The sequence below is a fragment of the Chinchilla lanigera genome, unplaced genomic scaffold, assembly GCF_000276665.1.
Source record: "Chinchilla lanigera isolate Chin_1 unplaced genomic scaffold, ChiLan1.0 scaffold00014, whole genome shotgun sequence".
NCBI lineage: Eukaryota > Metazoa > Chordata > Mammalia > Rodentia > Chinchillidae > Chinchilla > Chinchilla lanigera.
The window spans coordinates 26,969,329-26,990,878 of record NW_004955415.1 but is presented as its reverse complement, the minus strand read 5'-3'; the positions used below and the strand labels follow the sequence as shown (position 1 = coordinate 26,990,878).

At 51.1% G+C, this 21,550-nt stretch overlaps 1 protein-coding gene across 3 annotated transcripts in view; it reads left to right on the top strand.

Moving 5' to 3' along the window:
* The window catches only part of Dzank1 (double zinc ribbon and ankyrin repeat domains 1), a 51,954-nt gene extending 30,889 nt beyond the window's left edge, over positions 1–21,065 (top strand). The window contains exons 10-20 of one of the 3 annotated variants that reach the window (XM_013512229.1): positions 1,161–1,253; positions 2,468–2,593; positions 3,357–3,521; positions 4,969–5,152; positions 7,628–7,731; positions 10,236–10,310; positions 10,871–10,967; positions 11,394–11,494; positions 13,726–13,806; positions 14,730–14,854; positions 19,930–21,065. In XM_013512229.1, coding sequence (XP_013367683.1) covers positions 1,161–1,253; positions 2,468–2,593; positions 3,357–3,521; positions 4,969–5,152; positions 7,628–7,731; positions 10,236–10,310; positions 10,871–10,967; positions 11,394–11,494; positions 13,726–13,806; positions 14,730–14,854; positions 19,930–19,936 — 1,158 coding nt within the window. In that variant the 3' untranslated portion in view covers positions 19,937–21,065. Of the gene's footprint in view, positions 1–1,160; positions 1,254–2,467; positions 2,594–3,356; positions 3,522–4,968; positions 5,153–7,627; positions 7,732–10,235; positions 10,311–10,870; positions 10,968–11,393; positions 11,495–13,725; positions 13,807–14,729; positions 14,855–19,286; positions 19,637–19,929 lie in introns of those variants that run through there. The other 2 variants (XM_013512227.1, XM_013512228.1) reach the window with 2 other exon arrangements.
* The last annotated feature ends 485 nt before the right edge of the window (positions 21,066–21,550 follow it).

Below are 21,550 nucleotides of genomic sequence, written 5' to 3'. Positions count from 1 at the left end.
GCTTCACCTCCTCTCCCGAGAGGAGGGACTTCCTGCGGCGACAATGAGATTCTTTTTGTTTGATCAGCTTTCTTTTAACACGGGGCAGGAAAGCTGGCTCGTTTCTCATTGAGTTTGACCAGATCCTGTCCCAGGCAACATCGCCAGGCAGCTGCCCCCTGAATCTCACAGAAGAGCCCGGCACTCGCAGCTTATGCTGTGTCCAATTTAAGCAACTGAAGAGTCAGAGACCCAGGCAGGGCCCGGGGGAGCCAGGCTGTGGTTCTCCACCACATTGTCGAGCAGTGAGTGGGCCTCCGTCCTTTAGGGTTCGTCTGTGTTCAGAACTGCTTTCCTGAGCAGCTGCAGAGTCCTAGGAAGGCTGTGGCATCTCCTAGGAAACAGGGTTAGCCAGACCTGGAAACCCCGGGACGTCCAGGAACTACCTAATGGGGCTGGAGTTGAAGCCCCAGTGCCGGGCTTGCTTTTCGTTACCTGTACTGGCTGCAGGACGCTCTGATAGCTTCGGGACACCTAGGGACCACGGTCCTGGAGTAGAAAATGTGGGCATTGTTAGCACAAAAAATTGAACAGATGGTGTCCTTCGAGTACAGAATAGCGCGGTGACAATGAGTGTTAGAGAACTCCTCGTAGCTGACCTCCAGTTAGACTGGGCTATTTTAATCTCGCTCCTCACCCCTCTCTGTTACAGCTTAACACCAGGCTCCTGACCCAGAAAGTTACCCTTACCAGTCCCTTTCTGATGTCTTTCTGCTTCTTCCATTTCTATGTGAGAAACTGCAGAACCAACCTAAATGTGCATTTCACAGAAACCCCAGTCCGCGGCCAGATTGTGGCGCATACCCAGATACGCTCTTGCGGGCCTGGAGCTCCTCGTTACCACTGACTGGGGTGGGCACCTCCACATGATCTGTGCAGAACTCTCAGAGCACTCTCTCAAGACCAAAAGAGCGCTGTTTTAAGTTTTTCTGGGATTTTACTTCATTCCAAGCCGTGCTCATTTTCCCAGCACTATTCATGCTGCAGTAATCTCAAAATCAACCCACTGCGCAGGGTGCAGGTGTCATGGCGGGGCCAGAGCTGACCGTGGCCGAAAACATGTGGGGAAGGGCACCTCTGCACCAATTGGCTCAGCTGTCTTTCTCATTCTCTGCTGTAAGGCAAAGGTGATCTGCCGCTCCTGTGGCACGGGGAACCCTGCTCACCTGAGCTACTGCGTCACCTGCGAGGGGGACCTGCCTTCACCCCAAGAGGTAGGTGGGCTGGGTGTGCCACATGTGATTTCGTGGCTATTGATATTCAGTGTCAGTGGAGAAATATGACCTTCGGTGTGGGGAGGGCCAAAGGGAAAAGAAACTTCTCACGGTGACCACAAGAGGGCAGCATTCTGTGTGCGCAGCGGGCTTTGTACTTCCATCAGTGCAGACCCACCTTCAGCAGAGTTAAGAACTCTGCCTGGCGGTCTGGGGTGGCCTGAGGGATGTGGACCACATATGCGTTGCGTCCAGACGCTGTGTGTCCCTCCGCTCCTGCTCTTTGAAGTTAAGAGCAGCACAGTCACCTGTTCCTTAGGTTTCCTGCCAGCCCACTTGGTTGAAATGAAAGAACAGAATAGGCACTGTATATACTGGGAATGGGTTCAGTTCCAGTGATTTATTTCGTGTTTATAAAATGTTTCTCAGGAGATTGAAAATTACTTCCAGGTACTGTAACTCTTGCCCCATCCTAAGTGTCAAGAAGTCACCTTTACTGGCTGGCTTAGAAGAAATAGCCCTGCTTTGAGGGGGCCTCATGTGTACTCTTGACTGTGAGTTTGTTCCTATCTGAAAGATTCCTCAGGAAACTGCACACCGTGTGAGGATTAGTGTGGTGAACCTGGTTAGCATCAAACAGGAGATTTGTTTCTCAGGACTCCTAAAACAAGCTGCCACCAACTAAGTGGCTACAGACGGCAGGACCTTGCTGTCCCGCAGTCCCAGAGGCTGAAATGGAGGTGTTGCAGGGCTCCCTGCTCTGAGGGAGCTGTCCCAGGGCACTGTCCTCGCATCTGGTGGCTTCATGCTTCCTGTAGCTTCTAGGCGCATCACTTCCGTCCCTACCTTTGCTGTCACATGTGGGACTCCACATCGCCTTCCCTCCGAGTGTATCCTGCCATGTGCTCTGATTTCCCTTCTCTGTGAGGACCCCAGTCATACTGAGTTAGGGCCGACCCCAGTGAGCACGCCCGTCTCGGATCACCCTCTGTAAAGACACTGTTTCGTGACTTCCTGTGATCTCCATGAAGGAGCGTGTGAATTAATTCATGAAACGGTGAAGAGCACCATAGATTTATTCTTGGGCAAAAAAGGACTCTGTATACCAGGGCTTGATTGTTTGGGGGCTGGCACCGTTTATTCATTTGTGGGGTTGGGTGGGTGCTGGAGGATATGGGATTGAGCCCGCCTATCAGTGCCGTTTTGTTCACCAGCCCATGCACGGTGGAGAGAAAGCACCCCCTCTGCTGACCCAGAAAGGAGAGACCACTTCCTGCTGCAGATGTGGCCGCCGCTGCAACCTCGGGGAGGCGACCTTCTGCGACTGGTGTGGAACCCTGGTGGGTAGCGTAGCAGCGCCACCAGCCTGCAGGAGGCCAGGCTCTTCTGTGGCCACTAAAATGCTTGGGGACAGACATGACAGACTCTTACATTACGCACTGTCTCTCACTGCCAATTCCACGTGCATTTCTTTGAGGTTAAATTTTTGTGCTTATTTATTGACCACTGGCGTTTCTTCATGAATCATGTTTGCCACCTTTTAAACAAACACAGCCAGTTATTTATGTGTATCTATGTCTGAGTCTCTTACAAAGGTTTAGAAGGAGAGTCACCCCCCTTCTCATCTAGCCCCACGGTTCCGCCCCCCCGGAAGGCGTGGCTACCCCTCAGCTTCCAAGTGTGTTCGTGTGCACTAGAGCTACTGGTGCATTTCTGAATGAGCTGGTGTTGACCATAAACAAGGATCCAATCCTTGCCATGCAGCAACTTGTCTTTGTTAGTGGCCTCTCCATCCTTTCCTACAGCTTCCTAATATCCCACACCTCGTGTACACACCATGATACCTTAAGGCCACCCATCCCCTATTGCGGGACACGTAGGTTATTTTCAGTTATTGTCTCTAAAGCTCCAGTGCTGCAAGAGATGCCCCAGAATATGTTTTGTTGAGTACTTGTCCACGTGTGGGATGAATTCTGGAAGGTGGCACTGCTGGGTCAGAGGGCTTGGGCATATGTTATTTTGATGGCTACAGATTGTATGGTATGAGTAGACTTTTTATGGGCAAATTATAGCTCTAATGTAAAAATCTCCTCTATCCTCTAGCTTGGCCTGTCTGCCAGCCACTCTGTCTGCCCTAAATGTGGGGCCAGCAATCACCCGTCCGCCCGGTTCTGCACTACCTGTGGTGTTTGTGTGAATTCCATGGCAAGATGGAGCCTGGAGGGCAGCCCGGCTGTCCTCGTGGGGGAGCTGCGCCCTGCATCTCAGGTGAGGCCCTCACTGTGGTCAGAAATGGTGCCAGGGGAGGATGTCGCTCTGAACGTGTGTGCAGCACCGTGACTCAGCCCAGGGCAGGAGAGCCAAAATCTTTAGTCCTTCCAGTGGACTTTCAACTAGGTGTGTATGTGATTAAACTCAATTTAGGCTTTAAACATATAAATGATTCTTCAAAAATCAAAGATCTAAGTAAGTATGCATTTGGCGGATGTAGATTGAAGTCTGGTAGCATCTGCCGGCAAAAGACAGAATGGAAATAGTGTCATAAAGTGGATCCCAAAGTCCCGGGGTAGAATGGGCCCGCCTTGAGTTGTTCCACAGTGTTCTGTGACCGTTCCTCTGCTCTTTTATAATGCAGGGCATTTCACCCGGGCAGAGCTTGGGGAAAACGTTGCATGGTCACTGCCACAAGCACTTGAGCTCTAACATCCAGTTTCCTGCCAGCCTGTATAACTTTTTCTCATCCCCAAGATTTTCCAGGTTTCTGTCTGTCTCTTTATTAAAAGAATCTGAAGGCTGGCAGCGATGGCAGGGCGGGGGGGGACACTCAGCCACTCGGCACCTTGCACACAGTTTTAGGTGATGGCCTTTGTGACCCAGATTAGCAAACTCCTGGGACTGCCACCACCCGTACAACACCTTTGTGTCAATCAAGCAACGCTGGGCTTCTCTCCAGACACTGGGCTGCCATCTATTGGAAATTGATAGTAATATATGAAGTCTGTTGGACATTTTCTTCCCTCTCCCAGAAAAATTGTCCTAATACGCAAGTATACTCTGTTCAGCATGTGAACGGCGCCTCTTGAGAGGAAGCGTAGCGCACAGCCTACACAACCTTACATGGCGATCCTCTCAGACCCCAGGTCCCGATGCAGGGGAGTATAGCAGACAGAATGTTGGCTCCCGGAGTTGAGTATAGGGTGTTGGGTAGCCTCAGAGGGAAGTCTGTTCATTGGATTATGGAACTGAGAGGATAGATATCTCCTAGGCTCTGGGCAGGACAGGAAACACTCATTATTTTGCTGAATTTGAGACGATAAATGGGCCAAGAGATGGGGCTAGCTTCATGTGTCAGGCCAAAGATAGCCAGGAGAAATAGAATCAAGGGAGATAAGGTGGAGCTGTTCTTCAAAGAGCAAAGTTTAGGAGCTGCTTTTCTTTCTGATTAGAATCGCTTTCAATGAGTAAAATGGAGGTGACTGGTTAACTAAATGGTATCCTAATTTTAATTAATTAATTAATTTATTTATTTTGGTCTTTTTGAGACAGGGTCTCGCTATGCAGTTCAGGCTGGCCTTGAGCTCACTTTGTAGCACAGGCTGGTCTTGAACTTGCAACCATCTTCCTGCCTCAGCCTCCCTACTGCTGGGATTACAGGCGTGCGCCACCACGCCCAGCTATATCCTGATTTTAGAAAATCATTTTCTGCTTGCTCTAGGCCCGATCTGCGTGGCAGCCCCTAACTGTCCCTCTGCCCAGCGCTGACACCGGGGTGAAGAAGCACGCGGGCACCCAGACTGTGGGCCTCTTCTACCCGTCTAGCAGGCAGCTGGCCGCAAACCGGCCGGAGCTGGAGGGGCGTGGCCGTGGGCCTCTACTCACGGCCATCAGCCCGGGCAGAGGTGAGTGTGGTCAGGGGTTCCCGGCGGAGGACGCGTGTGCCTCCCCTCAGTGAGTGGTGTCTGAGTGCATTTGGAGAAGCAAGTCCCCTTTTCTCTCCTCAAGTTTGTGTGAGTCATCGGGCTCTTCCTTGACCCCTCGGCCCTCTGAGGCTTTAACTCGTAGCCCTATGTCTGTCATCGATCAGTGGCGCACTTGGAGCCCTTCCACCCTGTCCCTGCAGTACACATGTGCTGAGTCTACGCTGTGGCTGTCACCACCCGGCCCTCTTCTTTCAGTCGAGGTTGAATTCATGTACTGTGCAAACCACTGTGTCAACCCCTGGAAGGTATACAGTTCAGTGACCTGAATTCCCGCCACAGTGTCCTGTGGCCGCACCGCCAGCTGCAGAACACCTGCATCCCCCCAGAAGTCACCCTGTGCTCTTTAAGGGGTCACTGCCCACATCCCACCTCCCAAGGGCCTGGAACCACTATCCCACTCCATCTTTAGGGCTGGAGGCTGTGCCTCTTCTGAACATTGCCCACAGATGTGAGCGGAGACTAGGTGGCCCTCCGTGGCTGGCTTCCCCCATCCAGTGCAATGTTCTGGTTCATTCTTGCTGGGCGGGCTCAATGCTTCATTTCCTTTTCTGGGCCACCAAACACTCCATCACAAGAATTCATGCCATCCCAGCTCTCTTCCCATGAGCTGGTGGGCATCTGACTTGTTTTCACATCTTGACTCTTAGGAATCATGCAGCTGTGAACATCTGCTTTTCTGCGGTTGTGTCCATCTCTCTTGGGGTTACACACAGATGTGCAGTTGCCAGGTTGCGTGGTAACCTTGCATTTGACTTTTTGAGGAACTTCTGGGCTGTTTCCCGGTGACAGCACGGTTCTCCATCCTAACCAACAGTGCATGAAGGCTCTGACTCCCCCACATCTTTGCCAACACTTGTTATGATCTGACTTTTTCATTGTGAGCTCCTCCTCTGGGTAGAAAGTAGCATCTCATTATCCCTGGTGAGCACAGTGATATACACCTGTAATTCCATCAGTGCTGCAGTAGATCACATTCCTCCTGGGCTTAACAGGAATGGTTGGAACCCCTCCTTTGGAATCTGGACTGGCCTCGTGCCTGCTTTGGCCATTGGAAGTAGTAAAGGAGACACATGACCATTCTGGGTTAGGCCTGAGGGAGGATGAAGCTTCCGCTTCGGCTCTGAGAAGCTGGCACTGTGCAAAGCCCAGGAGGGATTACAGAGCCTGGTGAGTGCTGTGCGGCCTGCTGACGGCCCTTCCCTCGGCGGCTCTTGACCTGTGTCATCGCTGTGTGCAGCAAGATGGGCCCAGCGGCAGTGTCCACCAGCGCGAGAAGCCAGCATCCGGCCTCGTGTGGCGCCTCCCACACTTTAACGGTGACTAAGGCGGGTATGTTTCAAGCCCCGTGCTTGTTCTGGACTCAGAACCGGACCAAGGTGCCAACCGATAAACACCGAAACGCACGGATCGCCAATTGAGATTTAAGAATGAGCCTTTATTAGCTGGCCAGGGACTGACTGAGAGCCTCCACGCAGGGTAGGATCAGATCAGCAGCAAACCAGGGGTGAGAGCAGCTTTTAAACCAAAAAACCACATCCTGCTTGGCAAGCGAAGTCTTTGTGAAGCAGTCTTCCGGGAAACTATAGAAACTTTAGGAAACTTACAAGAAAGGAACGATACATTTCAGGGAGCTTCAGGGAGTGGCTAGAATGTGGAACGACGCAGGTGGAAAGGACAAGAGGGGGAGTAATCAGTAATTTTTCATGTTCTTTGTGAGGCCATGCATGTCCCTTGTGAGGCCTTTACAGTGCTGACCAGAAAAGAACATAAGGAATTGTTTGGAGTGATGAAGATGTTCTGTCTGTTAATCAGGATATTTTTAATTTAATTTTATTTTTTTAAAGCAGAATTAGGCTGGGGATTTAGCTCAGTGGCACAGCTCCTGCCTAGCAAGCACAAGGTCGTGAGTTTGATTTCTAGTACTGGAAAAAAACTACCCCCCCCAAAAAAATTAAATAAATAAATAAATAAATAAAGCCAGATCTTGCTATGTAGCCCAGGCTGGCCTTGAACTCATGGTGATCCTCCTGCCTCAGCCTCCCAAGTGCTGTGATTACAGGCGTGCACTACCATGCCCAGCTCCAAAGTGTATATTTAAAAATTGTGTAAGTTACATGTGAGAGAAAATAATAGAAAAAGAAGGGTTCCGTGCATGGCGACCAGAGTATGTTCTTTTGCGGTCCTCCAATATTCTTTGACTCATCCTGTATAATAAGCAGCTGGCAAGGGGAGGATGGAGCAAATTGCAGTGCACAGTTGAGATTCAGTAAGAAAAAGCATCGCGAGGTTTGGCAAAGGAAAGTAGCCTCCCCGAGAGTGTGTGTCCCACAGTAACGCATCTTTTGCTCAGACTCAGAAGAATCATCCATATGTCCGGGTTCTCTTCTTTTTTAGGCTACTGGAGGAAACAGTTGGATCACATCTCCGCTCACCTCCGGTCTTACGCCCAGAACAACCCTGAGTTCCGGGCGCTGATCTCGGAGCCCAGGATGGGGAAGGTGGGTTTGAGGCCCTGTACTCCAGGGTGCTCGGGGTCTGCTTCCTCCAGGGCTTGCTTGGCCTCTTGCCCTTCCTGCTTCGCCCTCGGTGCTTTCTCACTGTCTGCCCTGATAATCACAGACACGTGAGGACTGTCTCAGGATCTGCTTCGGGGGCCCGGAAGATCCTGAACGTCCCATGCTTTCAGTGCCACCTAATGTGGCAGAAATTCCAATCGCTGGAGCTAAAAAAACCACAGAACATTTAGTGCAGCCATACCATGCATTTAAATAACATGCTATTAATAGCCAGCAGCACTAGTATCTGAGCATAAGGGTCTCCATCTGGCGGTGTACCTGTAGCAGCATTGTGTCCATTTGTCCTCAGCCCTGCGAAGCAGGAGTATTACCTTGGTGGCTGCTTTTATTAAAAATAGCCACAGATTCTCTGACAGTCTGCCCTCAAGCACGCGTCCCCATGAATCTGAGTATGTTTGTGACCATTCAACTAACGGAACATGGTGGAAGAGACGCCCTGGGGCTTCCAGGTTTGATCACACAAGGCCATGTGGCTCTTCTTGCTTAGTACCCCCTCCCCCAACACTCCTCGGAGCCTGGGCTCCCTGCTGTGAGAAGGACATGCCACATGCGACAGGTGGCCAGCGTATGGCCCGAGCTGCACCCAGTCCTTAAGTCACCCCAGCTCAGAGGCCAGGCAGTTGAGTGCTAGACTTCAGATGGTTCCTGCCCCAAGCTTCCCTCCACCTCTGTCCATGTCAGTCTTCCCAGCTGAGGCCGCCTGAGCCCATTAAACATAAATCAGTAGAGGCTGTTTAATGGCACAGCATTCTGCATAGTCTTTCACACTGCAGTGCATGTGTACAGAACAAGCCTGTGTGACACCCAGGATCACTGACGTGCAGAGCAGTTTGGTGACCTGGCCACATTTGCCCTGCTGGGTTTCAGATTTGAGGTAGATCCATCAGATCCCCAGCCCCAGGCCCTACCTTTAGCACTGGGCGCAACACGTGGACCTTGCCTCTCTTTGTCCCAAGAGAAGAATGCCTCTCTTTGTCCTAGGCTAAGGGACCTGAAGGACCCTTTTCAAATCAGGCTGTCCACGCCTCTGCCACCAAATAAGCCAACCTCCAAACTGCCTCATTTTCAAGTATTGCTCAGTTTCCTTTGGGAAACAGTTCTGGCAGTTTATAAATTCTCTGGCCTCATTTGGAGGCTGTGAGCGCTGCTCTCTGGGACAAACCTGGCCAGCTCCTCAGTTTTACAAATAAAATGTTATTGGATCAGAGTTACACTCATCCACTTAAAACATCTTTTTTTTTTTTTTGGTTTTTCTCCGGTACCGGGAACCGAACTCACGACGTTGCGCTTGCCAGGCAGGCGCTTTTGCCGCTGAGCTAAATCCCCAGCCCCCACACTCATCCACTTATATGTTACCTGTGGCTGCTTGGAGCTACAACACAATATTAAGTTTCGCGATAGAGAATTTATGGCCCACAGGACTTCAACTGTTTATGATTTGACCCTTCTCGAAAACATGTTCTGCCCTCTGTTTGAATCTAAACCCACTCCACCCCTTCCAGAAGAAGCCGCTCAGCTGTGACACCTGTCCTTTAGTGCCAAGGCCTGCCCCCCTCAACCACTAGGTTACCTTTTCCCAGGTGATAATATCCAGTCACATGGTTTGATTAAAGCAGGTCTCTGGAAGAATGCATACATTTGTATCTTGTTTTCTTATACAGTCTGAGAATCTCTATCCTTTGACTGAAGTATTTCACCCAGTTCTAATCAAATATAGATATGGCTAGGTTTGGGTCTGCCATTTTTCTATTATTTATTGACTTGTTTATTTTTGAGATGGGTCTCACTGTGTAGCCCAGCCTTATCTTAGACTTACAACCTTTCTGCCTCAGCCTCCTGAGTGCTGGGATTACAGATGTGTGCCCCCACACCCAGCGCTATGTGTGTGTGAGTGGTGTGCATGTGCAATATTGGGGATTGAACCCAGGACCCTGTGCATGCTAGGCAAGTACTCTACCACTGAGCTACACCTCCAGCCCTCTTCTAAAATTTTTGTTTTACTGGAAATAGGGTCTCACTGGGTTGCACAGGCTGGCCTCAAACCTGAGATCCTCCTACTCCAGCCTCCCAAGTAGCCAGGATGGCTGGGCTCCATCTTTGTTTTCTGTTTATCTTTTTTGAGACAGGTCTCAGGATGTAGTTCAGGCTGGCCTGGATTGTTTGGTGTTCATCCTACCAGGGATTTAATCCTTATCTTATCTTCTGTTGTGTTAAAATATTTGATGAAAAAATCAAAAGGGCTGGAGATGTATGCCCTAGGTTCAATTCCCAGTGCCATTAAAAAAAAAGGAAAGAAAGTCTGTGTTACAACCAATTTAAGGAAAGAAATTTGATTAAAACTAGAACTTAACATCTCTGGGCCATTGTGCAAGGCAGTGAGTCCAAATACCCACAATTGTGAATTCTCTTCAAAATTCTTTTACAAGCTTATCTCTGCCACTGTCCATGAAGATGGCTGTGAAGTTAGCATCAGGCTGAATTATATTCAAGTCTCCAGCAAGGTAAGCAGAGCCTCCGAGGTTACTCATCTGTGAGAATGGACTGAGCTAGTGAGTAGTGGAAGCGCTTCTGTGTCATCGATAGGAGGAACAGCGTCTAAGTACAGCATTAGAAATGTGTCAGTAGGCGAGGCCACTTCATAGGTGAGGAAACTGAGGCGCGGAGAAGTTAAATAACCTGCGTCTTCCTAGGTCACTAAGCTAGTGGGTGACAGAACCAGGAATGTCACTGAGGCCGTAGAGCTCCCCTGCATGCCAGCCTGAGTCCAGGACACTGATGGGACCCCAGGAGGGGACAGCAGCTCCTCGGGCACTGCTGATGGCAGCCAGCAGAGGCCTGTTGGGCTCCTGTAGCAGAGAGGGGCACGGCTATCACAGTGCCAAGGAGGAGGCGGGTGGTCGATGAGCTGAGGGGGAGCCAGAAGGCCACAGGGCTCAGGGAGGAAGGAGGAGGTGCGAAGGTGGCCAGGCGGAGGCCCCGACCGCGAGGGCCGGGTTGGCTGGAGGGCTCCTCTTCCCGGGAGACAGCCCTCTTCAGCCTGTCTTGGATTTCCCCTGGCCAGAACCTACACCTCAGCAAAGCGATGGACGTCAGTGACCGCTTTCTCAGCAGTGTCACCGAGGGTGGCGATGGCCTCTGGGGCAGCAGGTCCAGCCTGGGTGAGTCCTACCCTCCCAGGATCTTCCCTCCACGGGCCAGAGACAGACGCCCAAGGATAGCAGAGACACATACAACTTTCCAGGCCTGTTGCAAATCTCACTGTCACCTCCCAGCCATTTCCTTTGTCCGGCTTCTCTAAAGGCAGAGGTGGAAATTTTTAACCCTTCATGGGGCTAGGGACAGCCATGACGGGGTGAGGGCCGTGTGCCCTTCATAGCCTGAAAGCTGCAGCCTCGTCTGTGTTCCTCCTTCCCCTCACACACTGGCTCCTGGACAGGAGTGGCTCTGGAGTCCCTCTACCAACTGAGTCCAGTACGAGCTCCGTAAAGGCCACTTGTCCCTCCGACCTTCCAGGGGTGGGGCAGTACTTCCTTATGTGGGGCAATGGGGAGGGACCACTGTGGCTCCTGTCTCTGTCGTTTCAGTGAGTGACCACAGCCAGAGTCCCTCAGACGCCACTGACCAGCCCAAGGTGATGAAGAGCGTCAAGGGCAGAAACTTTGACAGGAAGAAAGAGGCGCCAATGGTACGCTGCTCCGCACCCTGGTGGCTTGTGCCTCCGGCCTGTCATTTGGTGTCTACTTCGACATTTTCTAAACGGGATTCTTTTTCACTGTCTGTTTTTTATAAGGGCATATTTTTACTTCACAGAAGCAAAATCCTTTAAAATATCTCCTGATCGCGGCCAGGCATAGTGGCACACGCCTGTAATCCCAGCACTCGGGAGGCTGAGGCAGGAGGATCGTTGCGAGTTCGACACCAGCCTGGGCTACAAAGTGAGCTCACGGCTGGCTTGAACTGCACAGCGAAACCCTGTCTCAAAAAGAACAACAAAAAAGAAAAAAAAAATCTCCGGATCGCGAATTAGAGTTACTGTCCATCAGCTTCCTTATTCACCTTTGTCCTGGGGTCGGCCCTGTGTGCCTACCTCTTTCTGTCATGCATGTGGTTGGGCCTTTGGTTGCCTGGTCATTTGACAGGTGCAGGGCTGCTTAGCTTGGCACCGGCGCCTGCCACGGGTGTGTGGTCTGGAGTCCCCTGTGGGTGGACAGTCCCTCTGCGGGACAGGCTTTCCTGGAGGTGTTTGGCTGGTGGCCAAGAAAACATCTGAGTCCCCTGTGTTGCCAGTGCCCAGGGTCCTAACTCTGGTGGCCAGGTGTCCGTGGTGTGACATGCTCACGTCACCTGGTGATTTTGAAGTCTGGGCTCAGCGCTTCTCCCTCCTTGGGCCCCAGAAGAAGCCTTTGCTGGGCAAACCCTGTGCTTTCAGGGCTTCCGTAGAGTGAGAGAGCTGCCTCTCTTCTCACACGGGAGCAAAGGAGACAGATAGCATCGCTGACCTCAGCTACTCACAATTAACCCCCAATGATAGCACACCTGTGTCCGGCGGGGAATCAACGCCAATCCCTTTGGGAGGAAGACTTCAGAATTGTTCTAAATTCCATGGTGTATATGATTCCATGTGCTTGTTCACTTTGTCCCACTTCGAAATATTGTCATGAGTAAGAGAAATTTAAAGTTGCCTGAATTTAACAGTTTACAGCTTCAAGACTCCTCCCACTTCCTCTGATGGGACCTGAGTCCCCTCCGGTTCCTTTACTTCCCCATTTGCATGAGGAGCTGGGGCTCAGTCAATAGTTCAGCGATTGCTTTTGAGCACACATACTCCGGCATGGTTTCAGGTGTTGAAAAGAAAACAAGAAACAAAGACAGGTGTCTCAGCCTCGTGACACTGACGTGCCACACATTTCCCATAAGGGGCAGGATTTGGTGTAAAGAGCCCCCCTTCACTTCCTGGGGCTTAAAGATCAGAAACGGAGCTTGTGCTCCGAGAGTGGAAGTGGAGAATGGGGGCCTGCGGAGCGGACCCTGCAGGGAGCAGGAGAAGTGGGTTTTCTCTTCATTCAACACCTGGGCAGCGCTGGGCCTGTGACTGCACAGTCTTCTTGGGGACCCAGGAGCAGAATCCTACAGCAAGCAATGCATCCGCCTTTGTGGACTGCTTCCTTCAGTCTTCCAGCGTTTGAAATCCCACAGAAAAACTATATATAAAAATGAATTCATAGCCTCTTAAAAATAGGAAAGGCAAATTTTTCAGACTTCTAGTGAGCTGGGCGTGGGGGCACGCGCCTATAATCCCAGCACTTGGAAGGCTGAGGCAGGAGGATTGTTGCGAGTTCGAGACCAGCCTGGGCTACAAAGTGAGCTGAAGGCCAGCCTGAACTGCATAGTGAGACCCTGTCTCAAAAAGGCAAAAAAAAGAGAAAGACTTCTGGTGATAAGTGAGAGCTCTTGTCTCTAGGCAAGAAGCTGGCACTGTCGTCCCTCACTTCTTAGGGAGCACTCCCGATGGTTGCACACAGGCAGGCCGTGGGCACCATGAACCGTGCTGCCCACTTTAGGGTTCACCCAGGTCTTTTCCTGGAAATGTGCCTGATGGAACCTTTTTCTCACAGCCTCCTTCTCCTTGGTCATAGGACAGGGTCAGCGCAGCTCTGTGCCCAAGGCAGGGTTTTGGAGATGAAGGTTGACCTGAAGTATGGATGTTTGTGCTGCTGGCCCTTGAAGACTATGTGCGCACACACACACACACACTCACACTCATACACAGCACATGCGTGCATTCACACACACACATCCCAGTGTGCTTAGCGCTGCACTGAGCTTGGAGAGGAAGCATCGTCGGCCTTCAGTGTCGGCCTGGGGCTCCATGGTGCAGGGCCCTGGGAGTGATGGTCGTCACTTGTGCCCCTGCAGCCCAGAAGCAGACGCCTGCTGGAGGACATGGGCACAGCAGGGCACGCAGAAGCCTCTGTGCTTCAACAGCTGCTGGCCGAGGTGAGCGGCGAGGCAAGTCCAGCGTGGTGCAGGGAAGCACAGGCCCCAGGTGGACTCGGCCACTATGGACCACCCTGAGATGGCTCATCCAAAGCTTTGCGCTAATTGTTATTTTTGCTGTTTTTTATAGTAAAGAAAATAAGCCAGGCGTGGTGGCACACGTCTGTAATCCCAGCACTCAGAAGGCTGAGGCAGGAGGATCTTTGCAAGTTCAAGGCCAGCCTGGGCTACAAAGTGAGCTCAAGGCCAGTCTGAACTGCATAGTGAGACCCTGCCTCAAAAAAAAAAAAAAAAAATATATATATATATGTATATATATTAAAGAAAATACTTGGACAAGCACATGAGCCCAAGTATAGGCACAAGGTTGGACAGAGAGGGCCCCAGTCCATGACCCCATGTGACCTTGTGCTTGATTTCCTAAAAAACCCAGGTGATCAGGGTGGCTCCCCTCTGATACGGAGAGCAGGGTTCCCTTGCCTTGGCCTTGGCAGTTGGGTCCCTCATAGTAAGGTTGGGTCTTGAGGCTCCTGGTTCTCCTCTCCTTTAACCTAAAGTCAATCTAGTTCCCTCTGTTCTCTTTCTTTTTTCCCTCCCCACCCTTTTCCTTTCCTTCCTTTTGTTTTCCTTTTTTTTGTCCCCAATAGTAGGGATTGAGCAGAAGATCTTTGCACTGACCCACTTCCCCAACCTTTTTTGTTATTTAGAGACAGGGTCTCACTCAGTCGCTAAGTTGCCTGGACTGAGCTAAAACTTGCCATCCTCCTGCCTCAGCCTCCCAGAGTGCTAGCATGACAGGCATGCAGTGTCACAGAGCCTGGCTCTGTCACTTCTTTAACAGGACTTGTGCCTCATAGGGTGGTATCGGGAGACCGCTGTAGTCAGAGTTTTGTGCCAAGCTCCTCCTTCCCCATGTGCTGCAGGATGCAGACCCCAACTGCAGTGACAGCGAGGGCCCATCTGCTGTAGCCGTGGCTGCCTTGAATAAGCACCAGGAAGCCATTCGGGTTCTCACTCGGAGAGGAGCCGACAAGGACCAGCAGGGGCCGTAAGTGAAATGTGGAAGGGCCAGCTGGGTGCCCTGGGGCGGAGCTCGGGCTCGTGGGGCTCTGCTGTGGTGGACTCCTGCCACCTCCACTGTCTGTCTGAACCCCGGAGCCGTCCTGCTCAATGTCTTCCTTCATACCAGGCTTCGCAGCTGTGTTTTTTGGTTTTTTTGTTTCTGTCTTTTTGAGACAGGGTCTCGATACACAGTTCAGGCTGACCCTGAGCTCACTTTGTACCCCAGGCTGCATGCCCGGCAAAGAACGGTTTGTACTTACATTGTTTGGTTAATCTTTTTGGTACCGGGAGTCGAACTCAGGGCCTTGCACTTGCCAAATAGGCGCTTGTGCCGCTGAGCTATACCCCCAGCTCATAGCTCTGTTTTCCTAGCTGGGTAAAACAAAAATTTTTAAATGGCCTAAGAATAGTCACTTCTCTACTTTTATAAATGGTAATACATTTTGTTAGCTCGCTGGAGAGAGAGAGAGAATAAGCGTTCTGAGGTTTTTGTTTGTAATGCTGAGAGTGTAATTCAGAGAGTGCTAACTGCTGCAGAGAAAATAAAGGGCGGCAGGAGGGCGAGGTCAGAAAGCACTGATGCCCGCCCGGCTGTGCCAGGGCCGGAAGTATTGGAACCAACTTGCCTAGCTGCGTTGCCGCAGCATCTTTCATTTTGGTCCAGAGCGAGGTTATTTATGATTCATCTGACAGAAAGGTTTTTAAAAATATGTGTGTCCTGAAAACAATTCATACCTATCAAATAACTTGAATTTTATCAAAGTAAAGTGTGCACATGATAAAACAAAAATTGGATCCAGTGGGAGGAAGGCGCCATCCTCTGCCGCCCTACCTTTTTGTCTCCTGAGACAGCTGCATGTAAACATTGACACTTCCTGGGGAGCCAGTGATAACCGGTGCATTTCCGTCACTACCAACACGCCTAAGCCCGACTCCAGAGTTAGCTCACTCAGGAGTCCTTGCTTGGGCTTGCCGGTCTCCCCTGGTCCTTCCTACCTTGCCTTGCTGTTTTGATCACATGACAATTTCTGTGTTTTGACCATCGCCTTTCAGTGGAAACTCTTGGCTGCCTTGTATGCGAAAGGATAGTAGCACTTTACCTCTACCTTTGCCTACCTTTACCTCTTCCTTCCTAATCCCACCTCACAACTTTTGGTTTGTTTCGGTATGGTTTAGTTTGGTTGAGACAAGGTCTCACTATGTGGTGCAGGCTGGCTGTGAACTCACAACAGTCCTCCTGCCTCAGCCTCCCGAGTGCGGGGATAACCATGCCTGGTGTGTGCCACTGAGCCCAGCCCCACCTCGAAACTTCCACTAGCACACAGTTAACTTCTGCGAGGCTGATCCAGTCGTCTCCACTCGTGTTAACATAATAAATTTCTGTCCTTTGCCCATAGGCTGATTGCAACCGTTCAAAAGCAACAGAGACAATCGCACTGTAAATAGCTCCATAAATACTGCCCATTGCAAAACCAAGTGCTCTGCTGGGATTTTGTTTTCTTGGTATGAGATCACTCATGATCCTTAGGCCAAAGCAGAATTTTCTTAGCAGAAATGTCAGATTCTTCTTACACGCCACAGATCATTCAAAATCATGTCGCATTTTATTTTCTTTCTCAAACCATGAACAACTTGTGCAGACTTTTTTGTTTTGTTTTTTTGGAATATACAGTTCAGACTAGCCTTGAACTCACTATATAGCCCGGGCTGGCCTCCTGTGGTGATTCTCCTGCCTCAGCCTCCAGAGCGATAGGATTACAGATCTGTGCCACCATGGCAGACTATTTGTGCAGTTTTTAAAGTCTTTGATTTTTCTGGAGTTTCTGAGTCCTTCCTGTCAACCACAGTTTGGAAAAGAACACGCCTTCGGCACATCCACCATCCCATCTGTTTTCTTTCTCTTTAAATGCCATTCTTTTTAGAAACACTCGTTTTGAAGTACACATTCTACACAGATTTGGCCTGGCAGCTTTTCATGCCAACTACACAGTTGTTATCATGGGATTTCTTTTCATTGGTGTCTGTCTCTTTTTTGGTTTTGACTCCTGTCAGGCAAGAGTGTGTCCTGAAGTTGCTTTTTCAAAAAAGATGAGGAGAGCTATGGGTGGCAGAGTGCTTGCCTGGCATGTGTGAAGCTCTGAATTGGATCCAGAAAGAGAATATAAACTTTCTGAGGTTTTTGTTCATAGCACTGAGAATTGGACCCAGAACTGCATGCCCGTGAGGCCCTACACAGAGCCACATCTCTGGCCCCAGCCTTTACTCTTGATGAATAATTTGACATTAACTTCTGTATTAAAAATAATTTTTCCTTGATTCTTGGAAAGCCTTACTATATGGATTTCTAGCATCCAGGATCGGCCATGAAAATTGTGTTGCAAATTCTTGCTCCTTTTGTGATCTGTTTGTTGTTCTTTCTGGAAGTATTTCCGTTTGGTGTTAAATTTCCCAAGTGTATTTGTAGATGTGATGTTTTGCCTTCACCCAGTTGGTCCTTTCAGTCTAAAAAGTCATGTCTGTCTTCAGCCCGGGATGCTTTTCTTCTGTTATCTCTTTGGTGTTTTTTCTCCCCTCCACTCTTTCTGTTTTCTCCTTCTGGAGCTATTAGTTGGAGGGTGGGCCTTTTAGATTGATTCCTGGTGTCTTCTTTGTTTTCTTTTTGCCTGTATTTTCTCTCTCTCTCTCTCTCTCTCTCTCTCTCTCTCTCTCTCTCTCTCTCTCTCTCTGGAGATTCTCTTAACTTTATTGCTCATCTCTCCCACTGAGCAGTTTTCATTTCAGCAGTCCCATTCCCCCTTCCAGGAATTACCTGGAGTGCCGATTGTTTCCTGTTTTTGTGACATTGTGTTAAATCATTCTGAGGAAGCCAATTAGGTTTTTGTGTTTTTAAAAAGTGTCTCCTGTTCCTTTAGCTTGTTCTTCTCTTTGGTGCCGCGGAGATTTCTGGGACATCTGGGAGGCTTTGTTGTCCGCCATGTTTGAGGGGGAAGGGTTGGTGAGTGGGAGCCTGTGCCCCAGGGGAGTCTGTCAACCCAGAGCTCTATAGGAGAGGGCGCTGCTCCTGGGCTAGGACCAGGGCATGCTGGGAAATGGAAGGGCTCACTTCATCCTCTTCAAGGAGGAGACCGCCATACTCTTTCTCCACTGTAGTAAACTTAGGCTGCCCATGTTGGGGGTCGGGGGTATCAAAAGTAGATGGCGGGCTGGGAGAGCACAGCTTTCCATTGCCTCCCTCATTGCTATTTCCAGTCGTGACTCCTACCTTCCCTGTCTCCTGCCACCTCAGACTGAGCAGCCTTTCTGGGATTCACGTACGGACACAGCCTCCATTTCAGCCATCAAATTCTCCCCGACCAGGTCAGACCTTACCAGGAAAGCTGGAGAAACAGCCAGACACACTGGCCCTGACCTCACAGGCTGTCCTGCTGGGTTAATCTTCCAATCATGTCAGCCAGACTCACCAAAAGCACACTGTTCTCTCCACACAGCCGGGGGAGCTGCCCCTGCAGAGTCCCTGTGCAGACAGCGCCCAGAGGTGTGAGCTCGAGGACGCTCTGTATCCAGTACATTTCCCAGACTCTTGCAGCAAATTTACTAAAACTGTATTTAGCAGCATTTACTAAGTCAGTTACAAGCCACACTTCTGTGGGTTTGTTGTTTGTTTGTTTGTGTTTGGTCTTTTTGAGACAGGGTCTCACTATGCAGTTCAGGCTGGCCTTGAGCTCACTTTGTAGCTCAGGCTGGCCTCGAACTTGTAACAGTCTTACTGCCTCAACCTCCCAAGTGCTGGGATTACAGGCGTGCGCCACCACTCCCGGCTTACTTCTGTGGTTTTCTCACATTAAAAAATGACTATCTCTAGCTTTCTGCTTTCCATCGCATATCAAATACCACCATGGCATTCCTCCAAGGGAAGGGGGACACTGGAGAGACTTTCCCCCGGGAAATAGGTCAGGGAGCAAAACCAAGGCCCCTGTGATCACAACAGACCTGCTTTTCTCCTCACGTTGCTAACTAAGGTTTATCCAAGCCTGGAAATGCAGCTCTTCCCGAAGCAGCCCTGCTTGGCCTGGCTGGAAAGAAGGGTGGCTCCGCTCTGCTGGGATCTCCTGGGCCCTGCGACCTCCTGCAGACCCAGAGGCTCCTGACCTGCTGCCCCTGTGAATATCTGGGTCACTGGGGCTTTTCAGAGCACCCTGAGAGTGTCCCCACATTCAGCACACTTCACTGTAGGATGTTGGTGCTGTGGGGACCACACTGGGCCTGAAATCACGCGGGTCCACAGTGGCGGTGGCCTCCCAGGGCCAGCCGGGGGAGACGAAACCGGTAGGTGCGGACCGGCCTCCGCAGGGAGGAGTCAGGCGCTCAGATCCTGTGTGAGCCCTTTGGGGCCTTCTCCGTGCCCATTTTCTTCACAGGTGCAGTGTGAGGCTCCAGAAGGTGACTGCTCGAGGCCAAACAGCCCACGACCTGGCTCTAGACGCGGGGAACAGCCTCATCACCTCACTCTTCGACACTGAGTTCAGCCCAGAGCAGGGGGACCAGCTCAGCAACCCCGAGAGCCGCAGCCCTGATGACCGGCACGCCCGAGGCAGCCGAGGGCCCTCGCTGAAGGAGCCGCTCAGCACTGGCTGCTCTGCTTCCGAAGTGTGCATCTGAGACTGGGAACTGAGCTTGAGAGAAACTCTTAAGATTCTTTTTATTTCTTTAGAGCTGGGCATAATGACACATGCCTGTAATTCCAGCATTCTGGTAGGCCGAGGCAGGAGGATGAGAAGTTTGAGCCCAGCGTGGGCAACTTGGTGATTTTGCAAGACCCTGTCTCAAAATAGCAGTAAGAAAAAAGGCAGGAGATATAGCTCAGTGTGAAGGCCCTGGGTTCAATCCTCAGTACTGAGAAAAAAATTCTTTTTTATTTTTGAATGGTAGAAGCCACTAGTACCACGTGGGTTGCTCCAACACACCTTGGACTGTGATATACTCAATGTATGCGCTTTACTGGTTCATTGCTGGGGATTTTTTGGAGGGAATTTGGCTTTTAATTTTTAATTTATTTTTCAGTAGATAACAACTGCACATGGTTCAAAGCTGAAAGGTCTCATCCCGCCATCCTCAGGGGCGCCAGGGAGCCCAGGCCCATCTGTGTTGTCCTGGGGCCGGATGAAAACATATAGGACACATGTCCAGGCCCCCATGGGCCACACAGTACGTATGTAACTCACGCATGCTCTTTGCCCTCGTTAACACAATGCCAGCAAAGTGCACACCACTCTGCGTCGTGTAGGTGGCTCCAAATTACCATGTAGAGGTTGAACTTCACGCTTCCGCATTGAGCTCATCGGTCTCCATCCTTTGCTGCTGGCCTCAGTGAAACCATCAGCAGGAACGCGTGACTCCGACCCCTCTCTTCTAGAGGTGGTGATTTCAGTCTGGGTCGCGGTGCTGGAGTAGCAAAGCCTCTGAACTGTTCTGCTAACATACATACACAGGACATTTATTAATATAGAAGAGCTCGTTCAGGACAATAAACAGACCTGGTGGTTGTGGCTGCTGTCGCCTTGACCTGCACTGCGCTGGTGCTGCGTCGTCCTGAGTGAGCCCCGGTTACCTGCCTGAGGGGCCACTGGACAGGTGTTCAGCGTCGAGGACCAGGATCGTGGCTGTGCAGCTTCAGGGTTGGGCCAAGGGAAGAGGCATGGGATTCTGAAGCGTCCCATTCTCTGCAGAAGGAAGGAAGCTGCACCGCAGCTCAGTGTGGCCCTGACACTGCCGTCCCTCACATCCTGCGGGTGTGGAATCCACGGTGGTGGGCGGGTGCAGGGGGAGGTGATGGAGTCACGCACTTCCCCAAGGATGGGCCCGTGGGCTCTGGGACAATCCCCTCAGGGCTTATCAAGGTCCCTTGGGTTTTCTTTCCCCACCTTGAGCCCAAGAGGCCCTCAGTGCCTACTGGCTAGACCAAGGTAACCTCATGCCAGGGCCTCCACCTTTCTCCAAAGCCCACGACTGCACCCATCACCCCCCCGCAAAGTCCCTCGGGCACAATCAAGGCTCACTAAGATGGTGCTAAGCGTGCAAGACAGAGGAACGCACTTGCCAATGAAATCCCTCAGGGCCGTGTAAGGGACTTCATAAATACCGAGCTACATGTTTCAGGAAGATCAAACACATTTTAAGGTTGGGTCTTTCCAATTTCAGGAGTCGTGTTATTTCTCATCCTTTGCGAAGCTTTCTTCTTTTCCTGATGACAGTGCGTCCGTGCTTGGGGTGAGGGCAGAGCACGAGGAATGAGGTGGAAAAGGATTTGCTAAAGGTCAGGGCCCAACGGGCGGAAAGGTGGGTGTGAAGTGGGTATCCGTCTGTGCCAGAGACCGCAGGTGACCTGCGGGAGGTGCCTGTGTCCCACAGTGCGCCACCTGGGGGCGCTGGTGACCTTGCTGCCCATCCTCCCTACAGCTGGCCCTGGCCAGGAACTGCACAGATGCCCAACACAGGCCTGAGGCAGCTGAAGGCAGACCCAAGCGGGAAGGGTGGGGTCACTGGTCAGGCTCAGCCAGCCCTGCAGGTGCTGCACAGGGGGCCAAGCAGCCCTGTTTGTGAGTAGGGGACAGCAGTTAGCCGACTGTCCAGTGCCGGTGATGGGAGCCATTGTGTCTTCCCTGGATCTGAACCCCCTGCCATC